Source organism: Macrotis lagotis, chromosome 7, assembly GCF_037893015.1.
Source record: "Macrotis lagotis isolate mMagLag1 chromosome 7, bilby.v1.9.chrom.fasta, whole genome shotgun sequence".
NCBI lineage: Eukaryota > Metazoa > Chordata > Mammalia > Peramelemorphia > Peramelidae > Macrotis > Macrotis lagotis.
The window spans coordinates 130,395,668-130,418,744 of NC_133664.1; the positions used below are offsets into that span (position 1 = coordinate 130,395,668).

General features: G+C 36.0%; 1 protein-coding gene across 4 annotated transcripts in view; it reads right to left on the reverse strand.

Moving 5' to 3' along the window:
* Positions 1–504: 504 nt before the first annotated feature.
* Positions 505–23,077, reverse strand: part of PTPRZ1 (protein tyrosine phosphatase receptor type Z1) — a 242,516-nt gene continuing 219,943 nt past the window's right edge. For 2 of the 4 annotated variants that reach the window (XM_074193814.1, XM_074193813.1), the window contains 8 exons: positions 18,444–18,590; positions 12,414–12,507; positions 12,045–12,118; positions 9,267–9,395; positions 7,434–7,580; positions 5,381–5,523; positions 4,436–4,571; positions 505–1,953 (listed from right to left, as the gene is read on the reverse strand). In XM_074193814.1, the coding sequence (XP_074049915.1) occupies positions 1,813–1,953; positions 4,436–4,571; positions 5,381–5,523; positions 7,434–7,580; positions 9,267–9,395; positions 12,045–12,118; positions 12,414–12,507; positions 18,444–18,590 (1,011 nt within the window). In that variant the 3' untranslated portion in view covers positions 505–1,812. The remainder of the gene's footprint in view (positions 1,954–4,435; positions 4,572–5,380; positions 5,524–7,433; positions 7,581–9,266; positions 9,396–12,044; positions 12,119–12,413; positions 12,508–18,443; positions 18,591–23,077) is intronic. The other 2 variants (XM_074193816.1, XM_074193815.1) reach the window with 2 other exon arrangements.

Here is a 23,077-nt window from a genome sequence, read left to right on the forward strand (position 1 = left end):
AGAATAAAATTAATTATTTTAAGAATTTAAGGAAAATTAGACTATGGCTCTTCAGATAATTAGATGTCCTCTGAGGGTTATTGCTGAAGGAAATGGATTACATTCTCTAAATGTTTAGTTTAAGATGTATAATTATATGTATTTAGAATTCAAAACAAACATAGTTTATTTCCTAGAGGAAATGAAGTTTATCAAGGTCAAGAGGCTAGACAGAAATGAACATTTCTCAATAAGACAAATATACTTCATTTCCAAAATACTGTTGTTGTTCAATTATGCCTGACTCTTTGTGACCTTCTTTTGGAGTTTTCTTATAAGAAAAACTGGAGTTGTTTGCCATTTCCTTCTCCACCTCATCTTACAGATGAAGAAACTGAGGCAAATAAGGGTAACTTGTCCAGAGTTATAAATCAGTAAATATCTGAATATGAATTCAGGAAGGTGAGTCTACCGATTCCAGTCCAGTTCACTATTCACTGCAACACCTAGCTGCCCTTTCTAAAACATGGTTTGCAGCTTTGTTCTGTGTGATAGTTGTCATTCCATTCCATTGGGTGCTAGTTACATTTGGGAAATGGGGACCACATCAACCATCAAGGTCCTTTTGTTACACTGATGTCTTCCATCTATGCTCTTCACAAGTCTTGCTTCTAAAGCACTATAACTACATTCTCACTGTTTTCTTAAACTTAACATCTCCCACTCTGCTGTATTCTACAATATTTATTTGGGTCTTCCTGGTTCTTATCTCTCCGCTTAGCTTCTGACCTACTGCTTGGCTTGACCCCAGTTTTTGTATTTTGAATTCAGTCTGTTCAGTTCTAGCCCCTGACTTAGTTCTGAGCTATGATATCTTCCTGAATCCTCAACTTCTCATTTCAGTTTTCCCATTTCCTCATCATATACCCATAACTCCCTGCCACCTATTGTCCCCACTGTCAAAGGGACAGTAAGTAAATGTGAACTGAATACAATATTTATATTTATTTTTGCAACACTTTAGGCAAAAACAATTTAAATGAGGCCAAGTAAGCTGTTATTCTCATAAAAAAAGTCTCATTTCAAAACAATTGTATTTCTATTTTCCACAAAAAGTTAAAATTACATGCTGGAATATGATTAATTACTTAGCTTCACAATAAGATATCAGGACTTGAAGTAAAAACAGAAAGTGAACTATATCATTTTAACAATGCAGGTACACAGAACTAGAAAACTGACTGTAGTAAAATATAAAAATCTACAATTATAAATATAAATTTGGTCCATGGAATAGTTACTAGAGCAGTATTTACAGTAAGTATCAGATTATTTCTACTTCAGATGAATACTGCAGATGTAAAATGTTGAATATTATAGAGAACAGTGACTTATTTACAGTAGACTATATTAAAAGTTCTATTTCTGGCAGACAATGAGCAATTCTACAAAGACAGCCATAAATCTGACCCTACAAACAAAAGTGTTTATATGTCCTTGAGAATTCCTAGTATCTATAAATTTAAATTTTCAGTTAAAATCAAACCTGATGGTAGTAAACTAATACTGGAAAAAACAACCCACCACAATTCTGTTAAATAGAAACACTGTAAAATTCAGTCAATTTAGTTTAGACATAACAAATGGATTACAAGAAATCTTGCAAAAAGGCACACATTATTAATGATGTCAGTTTGGCAGTAAGATCATACACCATCAAAAGTATTGACGCTTGATGGGAAGTAAACAGATGACGTCGTGACTGGATAGATTTTCCCATATAATTTAAGGATGAAAACAATAATGCTCAATCGTAGGAATTGTTTCGAGAGGTTAAACTAAAGACTCTAAACTCTCTGCCACGTTTCCATCAGGTAAAGCTGTGCCATTGCTGTCGAGTGATGTGGAAGGATTTTCTTCCTGTCTTGTGCTAACCAGACTGAGGATAGCTTTGTACAAAAACTGGTACTGCTCCTAGAGAATAGAGAAGGATATGATGTGAAGGCAATGCAATTGATCTTCAAGAAGTATGGGCCTAAGAAATTTTTTAAAAATTAATTAAATTTTTCAATTAATGAAAATTAATTTTTTTCACTTTCCTCTCTCCCCTCCCCCCCAGGGAAGAAAAGAAAAAAAAAGAATTTGCAATAGACTTCATTAGTAATAATCAAAATAAATGAAATAGAAAACATTTTCAGTGATAATATACTTGGACAGAAGCATCTTGAGTAAGATTCAATTTTGTTTGAAGTTTTTGTGAATTTATTTTGGAAGAATACTTATTTCAATTGATGACTAAGTTCTGTATTAAAATATCATGTTTGAGGAATTAAAGATTGTAAATCTCAAAATCATTGGGCCATAATTTTTATTAGCCTCATTTTTCAGTGATATTCACTTTTTCACTATTAGTCCACTAAACTGGGTTATGACTGGAACAAGGGACTATGTCTCCAAACACAAGTAAATTCAGACAAAAATAATCAGTTAAGTCAAAAAGTCAATTTAGAATTCAGGCTAAGGACACTATGTATATGGAGATTAAAATTCTGATAATAAATATCTGACTATATTTTGCATGTAGCTCTCATTGGGGAAGACATATCTTGTTATCTGTAGATTTTATCACTGTCTTGTGAATAGCTTTTCATGGAAAGAGTATTGCCTCTGGGTTTGAGCATTCTGCACATTTTCTTTTTGGTGTGAAATGTCTTCAGGTATACTGAGGGTCTAATATCAATCAAAAGGAAATTCTAATAGATTAAACAAAGAGAGGAGGCAGGAGGTCTTCCTTCTGTTATTCTTCACAGAACTTGTTAATGTGGGTCAATGATTATTTTTTACAATTGATAAACAGGAAAGCCACATTAAATATAATTTGAATTTCTTTTTGATCAGATCTATGATTTCATCACCATTTGTAGATAGAGCATTCATTTGCATTTTCAGAATTTTAACAAAAATCTGGATGAGCCCTCAGAACTCATCTAACTATAATATCTTTGTTTTACAGATGTGGAAACTGAAGGAAAGAGGGGAAAAGTTCTATTAAAAATTATCAAGCTCTCACATTTAGAGTGAATAAGACGTGACTTCAAATCCTGACTTGCTCCTAATATGAACCTGAGGAAATCATTTATCCCTGCATCCTCAGTTTCTTCATCTGTAAAATGGAGATAATAATGGTACCTTCTTCATTGAGTTGTGTGGCTCAAATGAGATAGAAGAGCACACATATAGAGGTGCACAAATCATTAAGTATATCACTTTTCAAACCTTAAATGCTATATAAATGTTGGCAAATGTCAGTACACAAGCTTGGAGTAAGAAATAGAGACAAGGGTATTCTCATTTTCTTGGCATTTGTTGAATCCGGGTCACTGGTGCTACCTATTGCTCCTCAAGCACTTGCTTCTACTTAAATACATCTTACTAACTCATTGAGTGAATCTCGGGAGTTGTTTCTTCTGAAAACTAGGAGTTCGAATCCTTAGGTTTCCTTCCATATAACTATATTTGAAAAAGAGAGAGACACACACATAGAGAGATAGAGACAGAAAGGGGAGAGAGAGAGAGAGAGAGAGAGAGAGAGAGAGAGAGAGAGAGAGAGAGAGAGAGCGAGCGCTAGGTTTTCAGTTATATTAGGAGAAGCAAAACTTACAGGAAGTTTTCTGTATTCTTGCCCTTGTCAGACTACATCATAGTACTGAGTTCAATATTAGGTACAATAATTTAGGAAAGGCACTGCTAATGCTGGAAAGTATTCAGAAAAGAGAAACCGCAGGGAAGAGATGATATCTGTATTCAAGTGTTTAAAGGGCTATTAAGTCTAGGAGGTGCTAGATTTCTTTAGTTTCACACCCAGAAGACAAAACTAGGACCACTGGGAAGATAATGTAGGAAGGCCCATTTAACCTTTTTGTCAGGTAATCAAACAAACAAATACACATTCTAACAATCAATGTTCTGCCTAGACTGTCTCTTTGGGGGTGGAAGAATGGCTTCAAGTTAAACCTAGCTGCCTATTTACTGAAAATATTGCAAGGAAGATTCTTTTTCAGCCCTGTTAGTTTAGTTGGTACCTGTTTTCCATTCCAACTCAAAAATTCAGTGATATCTCCTCTCTCTCTCTCTCTCTCTCTCTCTCTCTCTCTCTCTCTCTCTCTCTCTGTAGATATAGATATGCTTATATATTGCAAATACTAAGAGTTCTCTTTGGCAGGAAAAAAATTCCTCTATTCTTTCATTTTCTAATACCTCTCAAAAATATATAATTAAAACAACTATCCAGGAAGCAGTGCCTCTCATAACCTAGGAATCTTCCTATTTTATCCCTAGGGAAATAAATTAATTCCTGTCATTTGAAGCCTTTGGGAGCTTTAAGTTTCTAAGCCTTCTAAAACATTAAAAGGCTGGGTCATCGAGGTTTTAAAAATGAACATATATATATACTTACAATGTCTGTGAAGACCCCAGGCCTCATCAAATTTATCATTTTGGCTACATGGTAAACATCCACCGAATTCTCCTTTTCTAGTTGGTGCATGAGGGTTGTTAGGGCACAGAAAGTTCCTGCAGTCACTCCTCCATGCCTTTGTGGAAAGGAAAAAATCTTTATTTGAAACGTATCAATATCTTTTGTTTTATATCTCACTAGGGATATAAAACCTTGCTATAGAAGCATCAACCTACTTTTCTTAATGTACCTGCTTTTGCCACCTTTTAATGTAGAGTTATGGTCTGAGACATTAACTCACAGGTTAAGTAGACAATGGGGACATCTACTTATAGAATTTTCATCTTGATACTGTGAGGGGATGTAAATAAATACAATCTGATCTGGAAGGTGGAAAATCCACTATCTAAGACCATATTCAGTGTGCATGGTTCTATTTGGTTCTGATATAAACATGCTAAAAATCCATTATGATAAGAAAAAAAAATATATATATATATATATATATACTGAATACATGCCTCAGTATAATCAATTTTAAATGAATATTAGATAGCCTCTCTTTATTTTTTTGGTGTTTAGACCAAGGCAAATGGTATAAAAATTATATTCACTTAGTAAAGTACAAAGTTGCAAAATTAAATACCAAACATACTATTCTTGGCTTTATCAAGAACTCCAGGAGTCAAATCTAAAGATAGATAAGCCTCAGTCCCTTCGTAAAATGACGGTTCCAGGAGGAAATTCTCAGTGGGAGAAGAGTAGAGGTAAGCCTTGCAGAGGGATATGTATTCCTTGTCTTCCCTTAGTAAAGTCTCTAGTTAATTGAATCATATATGAAATATATGATATATGATACACATGAACATGCAGATGCAAATATACAAGCACAATAGACTTCCATTTCTAAGGCAATGAAAAGATATGAAATGATTGAGAACTTACTCATCATGAACAATCATGGGTCCATCCCTGCTGGAAGCTTCTTCTTTGATGATACTTATAAGTTCAAAAGTTTTACTAATGGAACTATCAGGATTTGGCCATTTGGGGCACTGGAAATGTCTCACTTCAAGTACATAATCATCCTGTTGAGAAGATGGAACAATTAACATCTTTTGTGGGACATTTTATTTGCTATTTTATCATGTGATACTGTAAAAAGTCAGTGATTATGATAGGATTGAGTCAGCTGACAAGAGAGCAGTAGGACTCTTTCATATTGATAGAAAATATCTTTATACTCTGAGACTTCATGTATGTGGGAATGAAAAAATTAATTAAGCCCCAAGTGAAGCCCAAATATGGACAATTCAAGCTAAGCCTAACCAAAGGTTGGCAGTCCCTAGCAAAAAGAGAAATTCAAAATATTAGTTAGTACTTATTTGGAAAATAGCATTGGTTTCTAAATCATAGTGATTCAAAGATTTAGGTTAAAATAATATAAATGGAACATGAACAGAACAAAAGGGGCACATTGAACTAGGGATCTCAAGCCTTTCCATATGAGGAAGGCCAAACTGCCAGAGCTATGTTGGCATGGTCACTGAGAACCCACAGCCACCTTTTCAATAATAACAAGGCTTTAGAAGACAGCTAGAATGGAGTGTAGTCATCTTTCAATTGGCTAAGTAGTTGATATTGAGGAGAGATAGGTTTTCTGATGTTTTTAGGACAGACTTTCTAATCGGTATGTCTTAAGTCTGTACCAAGGACTTCATAGCACCCCCTATATATCTACTAGGTGCTTTCATATTTTTGACTTTTTTTACACTATTCCTTATGCCTGAAGTCCCCCTTTCATTTCCTTTGTCTATTGAAATCTTGTTTATTCTTCAAAAAGAGGTTCAAATAGTATTCCCCATCCAGGAAGCCTTCCTATATACTCATCCGTCAAATGAGCTTCCTCGCTCTACCCCTCAGACCTTAGGTTATTCTTCTCTCATCATGTTTTAGTTTGTAGTTGCAGTTATTTGAGGCAGTTAGCTGGCATATCAGAAAGAGCAAACCAGGAAGACCTGAGTTCAAATCTTGCTTCAGATGCTAGTCATGCAGTAGTAGGGCCTCAGTTTTCTCATTTCTAAAAACATTTATTTCATTGTGTTGTTGTGAATATCAAATGAGATAATATATATAAGGTTCTTTGCAAACTTTAAAATGCTATATCAATATAAACTATAATAATAATTATTATATCATGTTTTCATAAAGATTATAATCTTTAGTAAGGTAGGGACAATATCATAAATTGTATATTTTCCACACTGCTCGGGGAACACAGTTTGATGAGTGAAATTATCATAGTTTATTATGTCTTATAATTATTTGTGTATATGCTGTGTTTTCTACTCAGCTGTAAGCTCCATATGGGCAGGAACTTTGTCTCATTCTTTTTAATTTCCCCCTAGCACCTAACATTGCATTATGTACAGAGCAGGCACTTAAAATGTGTATATATATATATATATATATATGTATATATATATATATATATATATATATATACATATATAATTGTTGCTATTCAGTCATCAATTGTGTCCTACTCTTTGTGCCTCTGTGGACCATAACATGTCAATAGTGTCCATGGGGTTTTATTGGCAAAGATACTGGAGTAGTATGTCATTTCCTTTTCTAGTAGATTAAGGCAAACAGGGTTAAGTGACTAGGTGAGGGTCACCCTCTGTCTGAGGTCAGATTTGGACACAAATCTTCCTGATTTCCTAGAACTCCATCCACTGGGTCACCTAGCTGCTTCTAATATAAACATACTCCACCCACACCTGTGTGTATATATATGCATTTCTACATTTATGTTATGTAGATACATGACACAATATACATGTATATGCATTGAAGATATACATGCCCTTAGGTATGATGCATACACATATAAACATGTATCTATTTATACCTACATATGTATATGTCTATCAGATGAAATAAATGTTAAGATTTGTTCTCATAAATTTATCATTTAAAATTACATCTTCAATACCTGTGTAGCCTCTAAGATAAAGTCTTGAATTATTAGCTTTTCTTCATTAGAGAGACACTTGTGTTCTTCAGAAATCATAGTAACCTTAAAGCTCTCACAATTTATAGGCTCATCCTTATTTGGCCAGTAAACAAATTCATCTTCAGCCTGTAAGGAATGGTAAAAGTGATAAGATTTCATGGCTTTATTTGCAGCTCTGGAAGCACTATTTCACAGAAAGTGTAGTTTTAATAGTACATCATTTATATAAATTTTTCATGTCTCAAAAGGTCAAAGTGTGAAATGAAGCTAATTGCTTGGAAGATAAAATTCGACTCTATTTTTGCTTCTGAATCCCATTGTAGCTATCCTAAACCTCCCTGTCTTTAAGGCCATACTGACATGGGTAGATAAAATAAGACTCTTAAGAAGATGTAACACTTGATATGAGTTATTTTGGAACATGCTTCACAGCCTTGTCATTTTGCTTTTTCAATTATCTCCAACTCTTTGACACATTTGCTGGTATTATTGGCAATGGCAGAATATGGTAAAGAGATGCCAGTGGCCCAGCGCTGTCACAGGAATATGGAAAGTTGAATTTCGTAAATTTAGAGCCCCAGGGTCCCAAGCACAATAAAACCCAGAATTACACATCGATCTGTTTTTCACTTTTGCAAAGGGGTAGGCAAGAGTTTCCTTAAAACAACATTCAGGAGAAGAGTAGGCGAAGGCTTCTACTTTTCTAACACACACAGAAATTATAGTTTCTGAATCTTGATGTGTGTATTTGTTATATATTTGCATGTTTATGTGTGTATAAGTTTATGTGAGTGTTCTGTGCCCTAGACTGAGGAAGGATATTTCTAAATTTCTTCAAATGAAGTCTACAAGAATGTCTATGGGAACTGTTATTAGAGACATTCTCCAAATAATGTCTCACTATCTCGAGGATTGACTTCAAGACTGAAAAAATAAACTATTTTAATATTCATATTAGTTTTTTAAAAGAAGGTAGGGAGAAAAACCCAACAAAATAGACCTTATAATACCCTTAGGACAAGAGAAAAAGTATCACAAAGTCCAAGGTAGAATGGGGGGAAGGGTGTCATATCTCCAGTGACACTGTTCTTAATTGTAAAAAACAAAACCAAATACAACCAACACTGTAGATAAGAGATACTTTATGTGTTGTGTTTTGTGTTATGGTATTAAAAGGTTCTTTATGTATTTATTTGCATTTTATGACTATTCCAGTAGAAGATAAACTAAACTCTGTGAGGGTAGGTATAGTTTTGGTTTTTGTCTTTTAATCTCTAAAGTCTAACATAACTAGTCATGCACTTAGTTGGAATTTGTTCAAATCAACTAAATTGACTGCCATATGCCAGATACTGGGTTGGGTACTTGGGATGCAAAGACAAAATTAAGGCAAGACTTTTCTTCAATAACTTTACACTCTAAAGGAAGAGAGAGAACAAGACAAATACTAAAAATTTCAACCCCAGATATATACCAAATAATTTCTGGGAGAAGGGGCTAGTGATATGTGAAGGGGAATTAGTTAATAATAGAATGGTCATGAAAGAGGGCATAGTCTAAGGTCAGGGTATCCTGGGATACTCACTGGTTCTCTTTGAAAACAAAGGATGAACAACCAATCAAAAGATTGGTCAAGGATGGTATGGGATTGACATACATGGTTATGAAGGAGACCTGAGTAGTGACCAAAAAAAGGAATTTTGGCCCAAGAAACCAAGTCAATTAATGCCTGTTAATTTTTCTACTTGTTTTTTTTTTTGAAATGACTGCTTCCTTGTAACCTGGGATATAAAAGTGACAAGAAGTTCTTACCATGTTCTGGCTCTCTGGTAGCATGACAATAAGCTGGGCATTATGATCCCAGATCATCCTCCAGAAGTCCTTAATAGTGTGAAGCAGGGGATGTTGAGTGATGATGAATTCATTGCTTTGATAATAACCCTACAAAATCAGAAAGTCTGAGAGGACAAAAGTCTGACTTCTAGAGACAAAAGCATACAAATATTTCAATATGACTGCTTTTAGTTGAGGCTTGTGTTTTATTCAGTGTAAGAGTGAAATCTTTTGAACATTATAACTATGGGAAAATCATTCATAACAGATCAACCGTTATTCAGTATCAGAGTTTTTGTGAGAACATTCTTGAGAATTAATGAATTAGGTAAAATCCATAGTGAGGTCTTTAAATAATTTTAAGGATATTATAAGGTTTTTGATAGGGAGACCCAGTGCTTGGTTGGAATTTGCTAAAAGCTAAATGAATAAAATGTGGTTACTCTCTTCCTTCTCCTATTAAAAAATATTTCCTACATTAAATATGATTAAAGACTATCAGAAGGGTAGCTAGGCAATGCAGTAGATAGCATGCTCAGTCTGGAGTCAAGAAGACTTGAATTGAACTGTGACCTCTGATACTTCCTAGCTGTGTGATGTGGGCAAGTCACTTAATCTATTTTGCCTCAGTTTTCTCATCAGTAAAATTAATTAGAAAAGGAAATGGCAGACTATTTCCTTGGCCAACAAAATCTCAAATGAGTCGAGTCAAAAATAACTGAAAAAATGACTGAGCAATAAAAACCATCAGAACAATTTCTATTTGCAAGTTAATGGAAAAGGCAAAGAGATGTTTTGAGCTTTATACATTGTAAAAGATCTGAGATGAAGTATCAAAATCAAAATAGAAAAAGCTAGCACATAATGAATGCTATAGAACCTATTTAGCTACATAAAATGATGAATAAATGAAGAACAGATAATGCTCTTATTTATGCCAGTGTTTGTAGGCAGCAGATTTAGGAATGTGGGTGTTTATTATCCTACTGTCAGAAGGCTAAGATAGTTCATATCAAGCTATAGCAAAATGTGTCTACCTGAACAGTTTGTCTTTCTTAATTTCTCTAAAGAAGGAAGAAAGACAGGGTAACTAAGTGGTGCAGTGGATAGAGCACTGGCCCTGAAGTCAACATACATGAGTTCAAATCCAGTCTCAGACACAATAATTATCTAGCTGTGTGGCCTTGACCAAGCCACTTAACCCCATTTGCCTTGCAAAAAGAAATCCTAAAAAAAAAGAAGAAAGAAAAGAAAGAAAGAAGAAAGAAAAAAGGGAGAGAAAAAAAGAAGAAAAAAGAGGGAAAGAAGGAAGGGGAGGAGGGAGAAAGGAAGGAGGGAAGGAAGAAAGAAGTGAAGGGAGAAAGGAAGAAAGAAAAGGAAGGGAAAAGTAAAGAAGCAAGGAAGGGAAGAAAGAAAAAGGAAAGAAAGGAAGGAAGGAATGGAGGAGGAAATAAGGAAGTGAGAGAACAAAGTGAGAGAAAGGGAGGAAGGAAATGAAAATCTACTAAGTACCTAATATGTTCCAGGTTCTATGCTAAGTGCTTTACAAATTTGATCTTCATAATTACCCTGTGAAGTATGGGTTATAATTATCCCTATTTAATAATTAAATAAACTGAGGCAGATGATGATTAAGTAACTTGCCCAAGGTCACACTTAGCCACTCTAATATCATTGGTCATATAGACTAATGATGCCAAATTCAAATAAAAATTCAAAAATTCATGCATAAAGATTCCATTTAGCCACATACTGACTTAGTTTTAAAAAGCAATATTATTAATGTTTTTGTTGTATTTTTATCTATTTTGTTAGTATCTCTCAATTACATTTTTTTTTTAGTTTTTGCAAGGCAGTTGGGATTAAGTTGCTTGCCCAAGGCCACACAGCTAGGTAATTATTAAGTGTCTGAGGCCGGATTTGAACTCAGGTACTCCTGACTCCAGGGCCGGTGCTCTAATCCAGTGTCGGTGCACTATCCACTGTGCCACCTAACTGCCCCTCTCAATTAAATTTTAATCTGGTTTGAGCTACTTTTGAAAGTGCTGTGGGCACCATTTCTGTGATCTGGACCATATATCTGGACTATATATCACCAGTTATACAGTCTTAAATTGCAGGATTTTCTAGCTTCTGAAAAGGTTGACCCTGCAATGCCCTGTTAGAGGGGCCTTTAATTAATGTAGGAATTAACATAAGCAATTAAGAAATGCCTGTTGATGGATTTATTGATTCTAGAGAAGAGCAGTTACATGGCCCTCTTATTCTGATTAGCAGACAATCTGCTTCTGTTAGGACTGTCCAATACCATTGGCAAGGTCTATTTGCCTTCAAAGGAAATCAGGCCTCCAGAAGTCCAAGGATGGTACAGCTCCATTCAAACTGGAGTGAGCCCTGATGTACTCAGAGGAAGAATGTCATTGAGAGTGGACCATTTCTACCTCTATTATATCTATAATACTCAATGGCTTTTGCCTGAGAAGGTCAGAATTTTCCTTCACTTTCACAGAAGTCCAAGCCTGTTTGCCAGCTTGTTTAGAAACAGGTCTTCTAGATTTCCCTGTGAATCTAGAAATAATGCTTGATAGCTTAGATGGTAAGAACCAAGGATGAGGTGGAAGAAATGTGTTCTTTTCTGTACCCTTTTCCTTTATAATTCCCCCCCCCAATTCACACACACACACACATACACACACACACACACACACACACACACACACACACACACACACACACACACAAACTCATATAACTCACCATGATATAAGAGGCATTGATGTAGTCTGTGCCTTCGCCTGTCAGTGATGAAATGCCAACCCTTGATCTTTCCACTGAAAGAAAGAACATTTATTGTGAACAAACATGTCAATGGGAGCATTTTCAATTACACTGATGATTCTTCAATGAAGAAGCATCCAGCATGTAAGTGCTTTGGGTATCTCACCTGTTTGGCTGCAAGCATTCAGCATTCCTTTATTATAAATACATTAAAAATTCTAAAATATTCTATCTCAGAGTAACCTTGGAGAGGCACATGGATTCTAAGGGACACTGAAATTCTCAACTGTTTTCAAGCATCTTCATAGAACATGAGTTTGATTAAATATTGAACAAGCAGACTCCTACCAGGAATGATGGATGAAGTTCGGTTCTTTTCCCTGTTACACTGTTTCAAGGCTGTAGAATAATCACACTGCTGTATATTAGACTGACTCAGAAGCTGGAAAAAATAAGGCAAAAAAGAAAACATGATTTGTAGACAGAAATGTTTTAATGAAACATGAAATTTAAACACACCTGGCTTGTCTTTGCTGAGCACATTCAGTTTTAGTGGATAACCTCAGGCAGCTTAATTCCTTGCTATAGAACAATCCCATACAGAGTAGGCAGAATCAGAACATGTAGGCCTCCATTTGAGTTCTGTGGGCAGAGATTAGCTCTCTGCAGGTTTCATACTCTCCTTGATTTTGGTTATGTTGCACCTTCCCTTCTGCTCTCATCCCACACTCTAGTTTCAAAATCAGTTGGGTGCTATTAAATTTATCAAGCTCTGAATATGAAATTGCAATATAAAACAGATTGCATTGTTTAGAATTAAAGAGCTAGCAGAGGGCAGAATCAGATGATCTTAGTTTAAATCCTGATTTCTACTATTTATTCCCTATATGACCTTGGACAAGTATCTTGAACTCTCTGAACCTAAATTTTATTGTTCTCCCTTTCACAATAAATAAATAGTAAGAAGAAACAACTACCACCAAAAAAAAAAATCAAGAATTTAGAAGAGATGGTCTCTCTGAACCATTCTGGCTCATATTTCCATGAATCAGAGCCCTTGTGCAGTTGGAACTGTAAGGGAAGAGATAAATTCTGTTCTAAAATTCTGTATTTTTGTTTCTGCTTTGGAAGGAAACATGCTTTACCACATTTTATGATGAAAAAGATTCCCCTTTTCTTTCCTAGAATGCCAATTCAATCTGAAATGGAAAAACTTCTATTAAATGTTAAGGAATTCACATTCTAATGAAAACACATAAAAAAAGGTTCAGTCTCAATTTGCTAGGCTTTGAGTCTGAAAGAAATAGGTTTGGTTCCTAACTGACTTCCTGGGATATATCTACTAATGCATTATTGAGAAGTCGCTGGAAAAAAATTTTGTCACTGAATGTAGGTGTATGTGCATCTATGTCTATCTTCCTATTCAAGGAGTGTCCTCATTAAAGTCTGGAACTAACCATCCTGTGTAGACCAGAGGAAACATGATGCATGTTAGAGATGACCAAGGTGAATTATCTTCAAGTGGTAGAATAAGGATAACTTTTAGGTGTCAGAGTTAGGAGGAATAACTGGAATGAAGAGATGCACAGGAAGAAACTTATTGCACAGGAAGGTCCTTATTCAAACCAGAACTCATTCAGTCTTTGTTAAATACCTCTACTGAGGGCAAACCTTCTATTTCCAAAGGGAGGTCATTCCGTTTTGGACCAACTCTACATCTAACAGCCTTGGTTTAGCTCTTATGCAGGAATGATAGTAATCATCACAACTATTTCCCAGTAGACTTCATCAAGACATAATGAGTTCCCCTTCTAGTGAGATCTTTAAGGGAAAATGGATAATTTTTTTTTAAAAAAACATTTTAACATTTGATTTATTTTCCAATTATATACAATAGTAATATGTAACCATCATTTTTTGCAAGACTCTGAATTCCACAATTCCCCCCTTCCCTTCCCCACTCCCCCAGAAGGCTGTTTGACAGTCTCTACATTGTTTCCATGCCATACATTGATGTAAATTGAATGTTATAAGAGTAAACATAAGAATAAATATAAACCCCCTCTCCCCCAAGAAGATGAGAAACCTCAAGAATGGAGAGAGAAAAAAAATTTGTACTTCAGTCTGTGTTCAGATTTCAATGGCTCTGTCTCTGGGGTGAGTTTCTTTCTTTATCATAAATCCACCAGAAAAGTTGCTTCAATATTTTCCCTCAGTTGCTATTACTAGCTGTACCTCCACTCTATTTCTCCCCACTCTCATTTATTCTCTCTCTCTTTCTCTGTCTCTCCTTTCATCCTGGCCCTGTCCAAAAATGTGTTGAATCTGAGCTTGATTTTTGCTCTCTTCTATCACCTATTTCCCCCTTCTCTCCCCCATTCCCTCTCATCCCATCCCTTTCCTCCCATCCTTCTCCAAAGCAAGACAGATTTCCTCACCCTATGAAATGTGTATGTCGTTTCCTCCCTGAGCCATTTCTGATGAGAATGAAGGCTCACTCATTCCCCCTTGCTTCCCCCCTCCACATCATTGAAAAAGCTTTTTCATGACTCTTATGAGAAATCTTTCAGCTTCTTCTTCATCTTCTTTTCCTTCCTCCCAGTACTTTCCCCCATCGCCCATTGACTCCATCCCTTTACCACATCATATTATATTCCGCTCCTTCCTATGTCCTGTCTATATATGCTCCTTCTAACAGTGCTTATGAGAAAGTTCACATGAGTTATCAATATCTTCTTCCCATACAGGAATACAAATAGTTCAACACCATCAAGTTCCTCATAGTTAGTCCCTCTATTCCATTCCCTCTATGGTTCACCAGAGGCCTGTACTTGGAGATCAAACTTTCTGTTCAGCTCTGGTTGTCTCAATAGGAAAGTCTGAAAGTCTCCTGTTTCATTGAAAGGCCATCTTTTTCCCTGAAAGAGAATGTTCAGTTTTACTGGGTAGTTGATTCTTGGTTATAAACCAAGATCTTTTACCTTCTGGAATATCATATTCCAATCCCTATGAGCCCTTAATGTAGATGCTGCCAGATCCTGTGTAATCCTGACTATGGAGCCTCAGTAGCTGAATTGTCTGTTTTTGGTATTTTTTAGAATTTTCTCTTTGATTTGGGAGTTTGGGAATTTGGCTATAATATTCCTGGAAGTTTTTCTTTTGGGATCTCTTTCAGGGGGTGACCAGTGAATTCTCTCGATTTCTATTTTACCCTCAGCTTCTAGGATCTCAGGGAAATTTTTTCTGTATTATTTCTTGAAAAATGAAGTCTGGGCTCTTCTCCTGGTTGTGGCTTTTAGACGGCCCAATAATTTTTAAATTATTTCTTCTGGATCTGTTTTCAAGGTCAGTTATTTTTCCAATGAGATATTTCACATTTTCTTCAAATTTTTGGCTTTGGGGGCAGTTTTATTTCTTCCTGCTTTCTTGCAAATTCATCAGCTTCCTTTAGTTCCATTTTGCATTTGAAGGAATTATTTTCTTCAGAGAGCTTTTTTATATCCTTTTCCAGTTGGCCAATTCTGCTTTTTAAGTCATTCTCCTCATTTGCCTTTTGTTTTGCTTTTTCCATTAGGCCTAAACTGACTTTTAACATTATTTTCTTCAGTATTTTTTTGTATATCTTTCACCAAGCTTTTATTTGGTTTTCATGATTTTTCTGCATCTCTCTCATTTCTCCTCCCAATTTTTCCTCCACCTCCCTTAATTGCTTTTCAAAGTCTTTTTTTTGAGCTCATCCATAGTCTGAGCCCATTTTCTATTTCTCCTGGAGGTTTTGGATATGGAAGCTTCAATTTTGTCATCATCTGAGTATATGTTTTGATCTTCCATGGGACTAAAGTAATTCTCTATGGTCAGATTCTTTTTTTTTTCTGTTGTTTACTGATTTCCTCAGCCCAAGACTAATTTACAGCACTTCCAAGGCTTTGGGGTTGTTTTTTTTTGGGGGGGGGACACCCCACTGGGAACTTTATTCCTCTAAGGTCTTATACTCTCTAATCTGTGCTTTGATATGTAGATAACCACAGCACTACCCTCTGCCCTGGGGCTATAAGGAGGGGATCCAACTTGGTTATTTAGTATGGAAGCACAAACTGCAATATGTGAGTGTAGGCAAAGAGCAGAGTCCTACCCCAGGGAGAGCAGAGAAATCTCTGCAGACTTCCCTTACTGTCTTTGGGGGTATAGGCTGCTTTCTCCTGATTTTTGCTACAGATTCTGGGGCCGTGCTCCTCACTCCAGACTCATTCTGGTGGAGCAGAGTTCTTTCACTGCCCCTTCGAGCTGTTGCCAGTGATCTCTGGGATGGATTGCCTTTTTCTAAAGGAATAATAGCTTCTTTAAACCCAGACTTCCACACCCCACTCTATCATAACACAGTGTAACAGGGATCAAACTTTACATAATTCCCCCATGTTCTTCAAACTCCAGAATCCAGTAAAGTCAACAGTAATGGAAAAATTCAGAAAAATGAATGTGTAGGTCTTACTATGCATGTAAAATATACATATTTTGATTTGAGGAAGCTTACAATCTTCTCCACCATGACTTTTTTTCCCCCCAACAACTGATCCTGGTGAAAAACACCTTTCTTGTGGAACTTCTAAGTCATCTTGGGACTGGGAAAATGTATCAGTCTTTCTGTGGGTTCTGCCCCTCTAAATTTTGACTAGAGCCATCCTTTGATTTTTTGGGGTTTGGGGGACTGGAGCTCTTGGGAAATTCTGCCTTCACACTGTCATCTTGGCTCCGCCCCCCCAATGGATAATTCCTTATAGGAGATGTTGTAGAGTGAGGGGATTCTTGCTCAAATACCAGTAGTCTTCAAAGATTTCTGAGGACCCTCTAAGATCATATGATTAAAGATTATATTCTTAAGTTATTCATTTGTTTATTTGTTAAAAGTCTGACAAGTTCAATGAGTTTGGTTGAGTTTAGACTCTAAGTTTCTATCTTCAGAGCAGGTTTGTGAGGGAAGATAAAACCTTTTCTCAAATAACCCAATTTTTTCTTCACCACTGGACTAACATAAGGGAGTAGTTTAAATAGGAGAAGCCAAAGATCAGAGGAGCTTGTTGATGGATGGTGAGTATAGATCATTTTGCTGCTATTATTATTGTTCAGTTGTTCCCAACTCTGTGTCCCCAATTAGAATTTTCTGGAGTCATTTGCTATTTTATTCTCCAGATCATTTTCCAGATGAGGAAACTGAGGCAACTAGGGTTGAGAGATGTTCCCATGGCCACACAGCTAAAAAGTATTAAAAGTCAAAGGTAAAATCTGAATCTTGGATGTCTTAGACTCCAAGACAGTCACATTAATTAAGCACTTATTAGTCAATAGATTTTGTACATTCTGGCAAGTCCAGGATTGTATCACCTACCATCACATTGACTCATTTTGTACTAATGGTTGTTTGCAAACCTGTCATTTCCCTATGGGACATTCTATGTTCCATTTGACAAAGAACATAACCTCTCTCTAGGTTGAAGCTCTCTTAACCCCTAGCAGCAGTACCTCCAGTACTGCTCAATGTAGACACTTTAATAATTATGGGGATGAATATAATTGAGTTTCTAATGAATCTGACAAGATAGTCTCAGAGATTTTTTTTTAGCAATAGAGCATCCAGGCAGATAGTGCCAAAGTGCTGAACAACAAAATAGCAACCCATCTCATTTCCATTTTGCTCCCCTCCCCATCCAACTTAACCCTTTGTTACCAATGGAGAAGATTGTAAGCTTCCTCAAATCAAAATATGTATATTTTACATGCATAGTAAGACCTACACATTCATTTTTCTGAATTTTTCCATTACTGTTGACTTTACTGGATTCTGGAGTTTGAAGAACATGGGGGAATTATGTAAAGTTTGATCCCTGTTACACTGTGTTATGATAGAGTGGGGTGTGGAAGTCTGGGTTTAAAGAAGCTATTATTCCTTTAGAAAAAGGCAGACTGATTCTTGCCACTATATTTTGAGTCAGTATCTTCATGGGATGTATGGATTTTTTTCTAAGAGGAGCATGAATAGGCACTGTCTTGGCTCTTATAGTAAGTGGTCTGCTTCTTTCAGAAATAGAGAGTACTTATAAAGTTGCTATAACAAGTTACTCTTATTACATCTATTCTTGCCTGCGCCCCCCTTTTCTCTACTGACTTGGCATTTATACAAGTCTTACTAAGGTTTCTGAAAAGAACTTTCTTCTCACACAAAAAGTTAGGCATCTCCTTGAAATTGCCTCTCTGTTTTTAAGTTGTTAAGAATGAAAATAAAAGCTGCCATGTCATTGATACTTAGTCCATGCTGGTGGCCTTGGGAGATAAGAACATGCTAACTTTTTTCCCTTTGATAATAGGGTATCCATGAGTTCTTACCTTGAATTGCTTCTCAAGTCTTGTCTTTCCTGCTGGTCCAGGAATGAGGAGAGCATTGACATAGGCGTGCATATGACTGTCCAGCACCTCTGTTTCTTTACTAAGTATGGCCTCAACTAGGGCATCATGAATGAAGACATACTGCTCCTGGCAAAACAATACAAAGTACCATTATCTTATGTACTTTTTGGACTTCAAAAGTATGTTTCATCTTTGGAGGACAAAAGATTTATAAAATTTAAAAAAATAAATAAAAAGTATAAATAAAAACTCACAAGATCTCTGGTAGGAAGTTAGATATAGACATAGAAAAAGACTGGAGAAAATATTATCTATTCTATTCTTCCATATTCTCCTATTTTCTCCCATGCCTAAAGTGGGCCAAAAGTGGGCCAAAAGCAAGGCCCTACATCCAAATTCACCCTTCTTTCCAGACCCATCTAAAATCCTACTTCCTCCATGAAACCTTTCACAAGTCCTAAAGTTCTCATTGTTCATCCCTTTGTCTTATCTCTAGAAGAAGAATTTATAGTGTGTTCTGTACATTTTCATACTTTTAATAAATACTCATCAACTACTTTATTAAAATGTGTCCATATGGATTTATATAAAAAACATAGGACTGTGGTATATGTGATCCTATATCTCTCTCCTATTCTATGTCCCTGCCAAATTCCTAAAAATCTATTCCTTAGATCTATTTCCTGTACTTCCTTTTTTTTTCTCATTCATTTCTAAATCCTCTTTAATTTTACTTCTGAATTGAACACTCAATTGAAAATATTTTCTCTTAAACTACTAATGACCTCTGAATGGCCAAAGTCTTAATTCTCAGTTTTTTGTCTCTTGGTAAACTTACCTCTTAACTACTTGATCTTCTCAGATATTTTTTTTTGGTCATTGTTATTTCTTCCGATTCTCTTCTTAATTGTCTGTCCCTACCAGTCTCCTTGGCTGGATCATCATTCCTGTAACTCCTACTTACTGTAGATATACCACTGTCTGTCTGTGTCTTGAACCCTTTTCTCTTTTCTCTCCATACTCGAGTATTCAGCTGGTCTCATCAATGCTTATGGGCTAAATGATCATTTCTATGTGTTTATCATTTCAAACAGGAAGTCCTGCTGACATCTCTAACTAAACATGTTCAAAACAGAATTAATTCATTATCTTCTCCCATTCCTCTGGCAAATGTTTCTGTTAGGTTTGCAAGCTCAATGTCATTCAGCCTCATTTAACCTATTCTATCAGTTGCCCAATCTTTTAATTTTATCTTCAATCACCCAATCAATAAAAAAGTATTGGTTAAACACTTCCTATGATTAGGCACTGTTCCAAGCAGAAGTATAAAGAAAAGTAAAAACGGTCTCTGATGTCAAGGAAATAATATTAGAAGAGACAACATATAAATAACTATGTATATTCAAGATATGTATAGAGAAGTTTGAAGGTACAATTAAAGGGAAGAAGACAACTAGTTGCAAAGACTAAGACCTGGTGGAAAAGATGGGATTTGCTCTGAAATTGAAGGAAGCAGGAAAAACTGAGGTGAAGGGGGAGGAGGGAAAGCATCTAAACTGTGAACACTGAAATGGAAGATGGGATGTCACATATGAGGAACCAGTTGACAGGGGAGATGGATCAAAGGGTGGATAGAAATGAGCGCAATGTAAAACCTAGAAAGATAGGAAGGAACTGGACTATGAAGAATTTTATATGAGAAAGAGAGGAGTTAATATTTGATCTTAAGAGATAACAGTGAGCCATTGGAATTCACAAAGTAGGAAAATCCTTCTGGCAACTGAGTGAAGGATAGATTGGTGTGAGGAGAGACTTGCAAGGTCAGATAGTTAAAGAAGGCCAACAGAATGGTGGCTTTGTGAGAGAAGGTAACCTTGATAACAAATGTTATGAATTTAGAAACAACAAAATTTGGTAATAGACTGGATATATAGGGTCAGTGAAAGTAAGAAGTTAGGATGACATAGAGCTTGTGAACCTGGATAACTGGAGGATGGTACAGCCCTTAACAGTAATGAGAAAATTCTAAAGAGGAAAGATCTTAGGAATAAGGCAATTATTTAGGCATGTTGAGCTTGAGATGCTCCAGTTTGAGATGTCCAAGGCAGTTGGTGATATAGGAGTAGAACATAGGAGAGACAGATACTAGGGTCATATACATAGATCATCTGCATATTGTTGGTAACCAAATGCCTGGAAGGTGATAAGATTGACAAATGATATAATAAAGAAGAAAAAGGGAAGGAGGGAAGAAAAAAAAAGAAAAATATTATATGATGATTTTATTATAAATTTAAAAAGAATAGCAAGTTGAACAATAGATTTGCAGGTTCATGTTCAATCATCTTTGTTTTTTTATTATATTATGGAAATGTTTGCCTAATTTCATAAATTAAAAATAATATAAATTTTTTTTAAAAAATAGAATAGGGGCACAGCTAGGTAGCACAGTGGATAGAGCACCAGCCCTGGAGTCAGAAGGACCTGAGTTCAAATGCGACCTCAGATACTTAATAATTGCCTAGCTGTGTGACCCTGGGCAAGTCACTTAACCCCATTGCCTTAAATAAATAAGAAAAGAATTGAAAAAAAAAAAGAATAGGACCCAAGATTCAGAAGGTCACAGAAGTCAGAAAGTGGGTCTTGTCCAGGGCAAGCAGCCTGGGTCCAGAGCTTGAGAATGTCTGGGGCAACCTGGAGATCAGCAAAAGCTGTGAGATGGTTCTCAAGGAACTTGTCCTGGGGAGTATAAAATGCCCTGGGGTCAAGGATAGAAGTTGAGAGGGACAGAGTCAAATATGAAAGCAATGAAATTTGGAAGATATTTCCCTATCTTTTCACTTATATAGCTATGGCTCTGATCACCTTTGGTGACTGTGTGAACATTTGTAGCAGCTTCCCAACTGATCTCATTATCTGGACCCTCTCCCCACTAAAATCTTTGACTTAGCTGTCAAAGTGATTTTCGTTAAAGCACAACATCTGACCAAATCGCCCCTCTCAGCAATTCAATAAACTCCAGTAGCTTCCTACTATCTGTATAATCTTTTAAGTGCCCTTTTTGGCATTTAAATTTATTCACAATTTAGCCTCCTTCTACTTTTCCAACGTATTTTTTACACATTACTCCCCATCCCCACAACCTACAGTAGACAAATAGGACTAATTGCTATTCTTCAGATACACCCCGCTTCTCATTCCCATTATTTTTAACTGATTCTTCCCCCTCCCCTTCCCCCCCCACCTAGAATATTTACACTCTCCATCTCCATCTCCATTTGTATGATGGCATTCCTGACCTCAAGAAACTTTTCAACATTTGTATGGTCTATATGTGTACTTATGCTTGCTTGCATCTGTATTTGGTTTACACATATGTATATGTAGCTAGGTGATACCATAGAACCTAGAGTGGCAAGTCTCGAGTCAGGAAGACTCATCAACCTGAGTTCAAATATAGTCTCAGACTTTTGGAAGCTGTGTAACCCTGGGCAAGTTGCTTAACCCTGTTTTCCTCAGTTTCCTCATCTTTAAAATGGACTGGAGAAGGAAATGGCAAATCATTCTTTTAACTTTGGCAAGAAAATCCCAAATAGTCACGAAGAGTTGGACATGACTGAAATGACTGAACAACACATACATTTAAGCACAAATGTTGTTACTCTGTATATTTTTAGATACACACAGAAATTTTTCTCCACTCTGTTAGAGCAGAGATTATTTTGCTTTTGATAATTTTATTATAAATTTAAATTCCCTAGCACATAACTCACATGGCATTTAATAAATGTTAGGTTGATTGACAACAAATTGAGAGTTTGGTCTCTTGTGTCATTTGGAGGATTAGAATGGTGGTCATTACTATTTTGAAAAGCTGATTCATTTAGTCTTCAAAGTGAGACCCACAAGGAAATCCATGGGTGGACCCAGAATTGAGTCTCAACTCTCATTAACTATGACCTTGGCAAATCCCTCAACCTGCTTGGGATTTAACAATCAATAATTATTTGTTAAGTGGCTCTTTGTGTTATGCTGTAATTTCACCAGCTGGAAAAAGAGTAGAGTTGATGAAATGATTTCAAATTATTCCCCACCTAGTTCTAACCATCTAGGCAGTTAGGTGGCACTGATCCATAGAGTGTTGGACCTGGAGAAGGAACACCTGAGTTCAATTTAGTCTCATATCTGCTAGCTAAACCTGGGCAAACCCCAAATTCAGACTAAATTTCTTCATTTATAAAATTATACAATAAGACAAAATTTATAAAACTGTTAATAATCTCAAAGTATAATATATTAGCTATTGGTATCAAAGAGCCCACAAAACTTTTATCTCCCCCAGTGTTTTAAATCAGAAATGTAAATAATGTACTATTACTCACCCTATTAAATTCAGATTCATCATAATTTAGAAATGAAAGAGGTGAAGGAAAGAAAAATTCACTGGTTTGGTTTTATTTAGTCAAGTGGCAATGTAATCTAATAGATATAGTACTGGATTTAGAATCAGAAAACCTAGACTCAAATGCCCCCCCCCATTTCTACTTAATACTCACATGACCTAGGACAAGTCACTTATTATCTCTGGGCCTCAGTTTCCTCATATGTAAAAA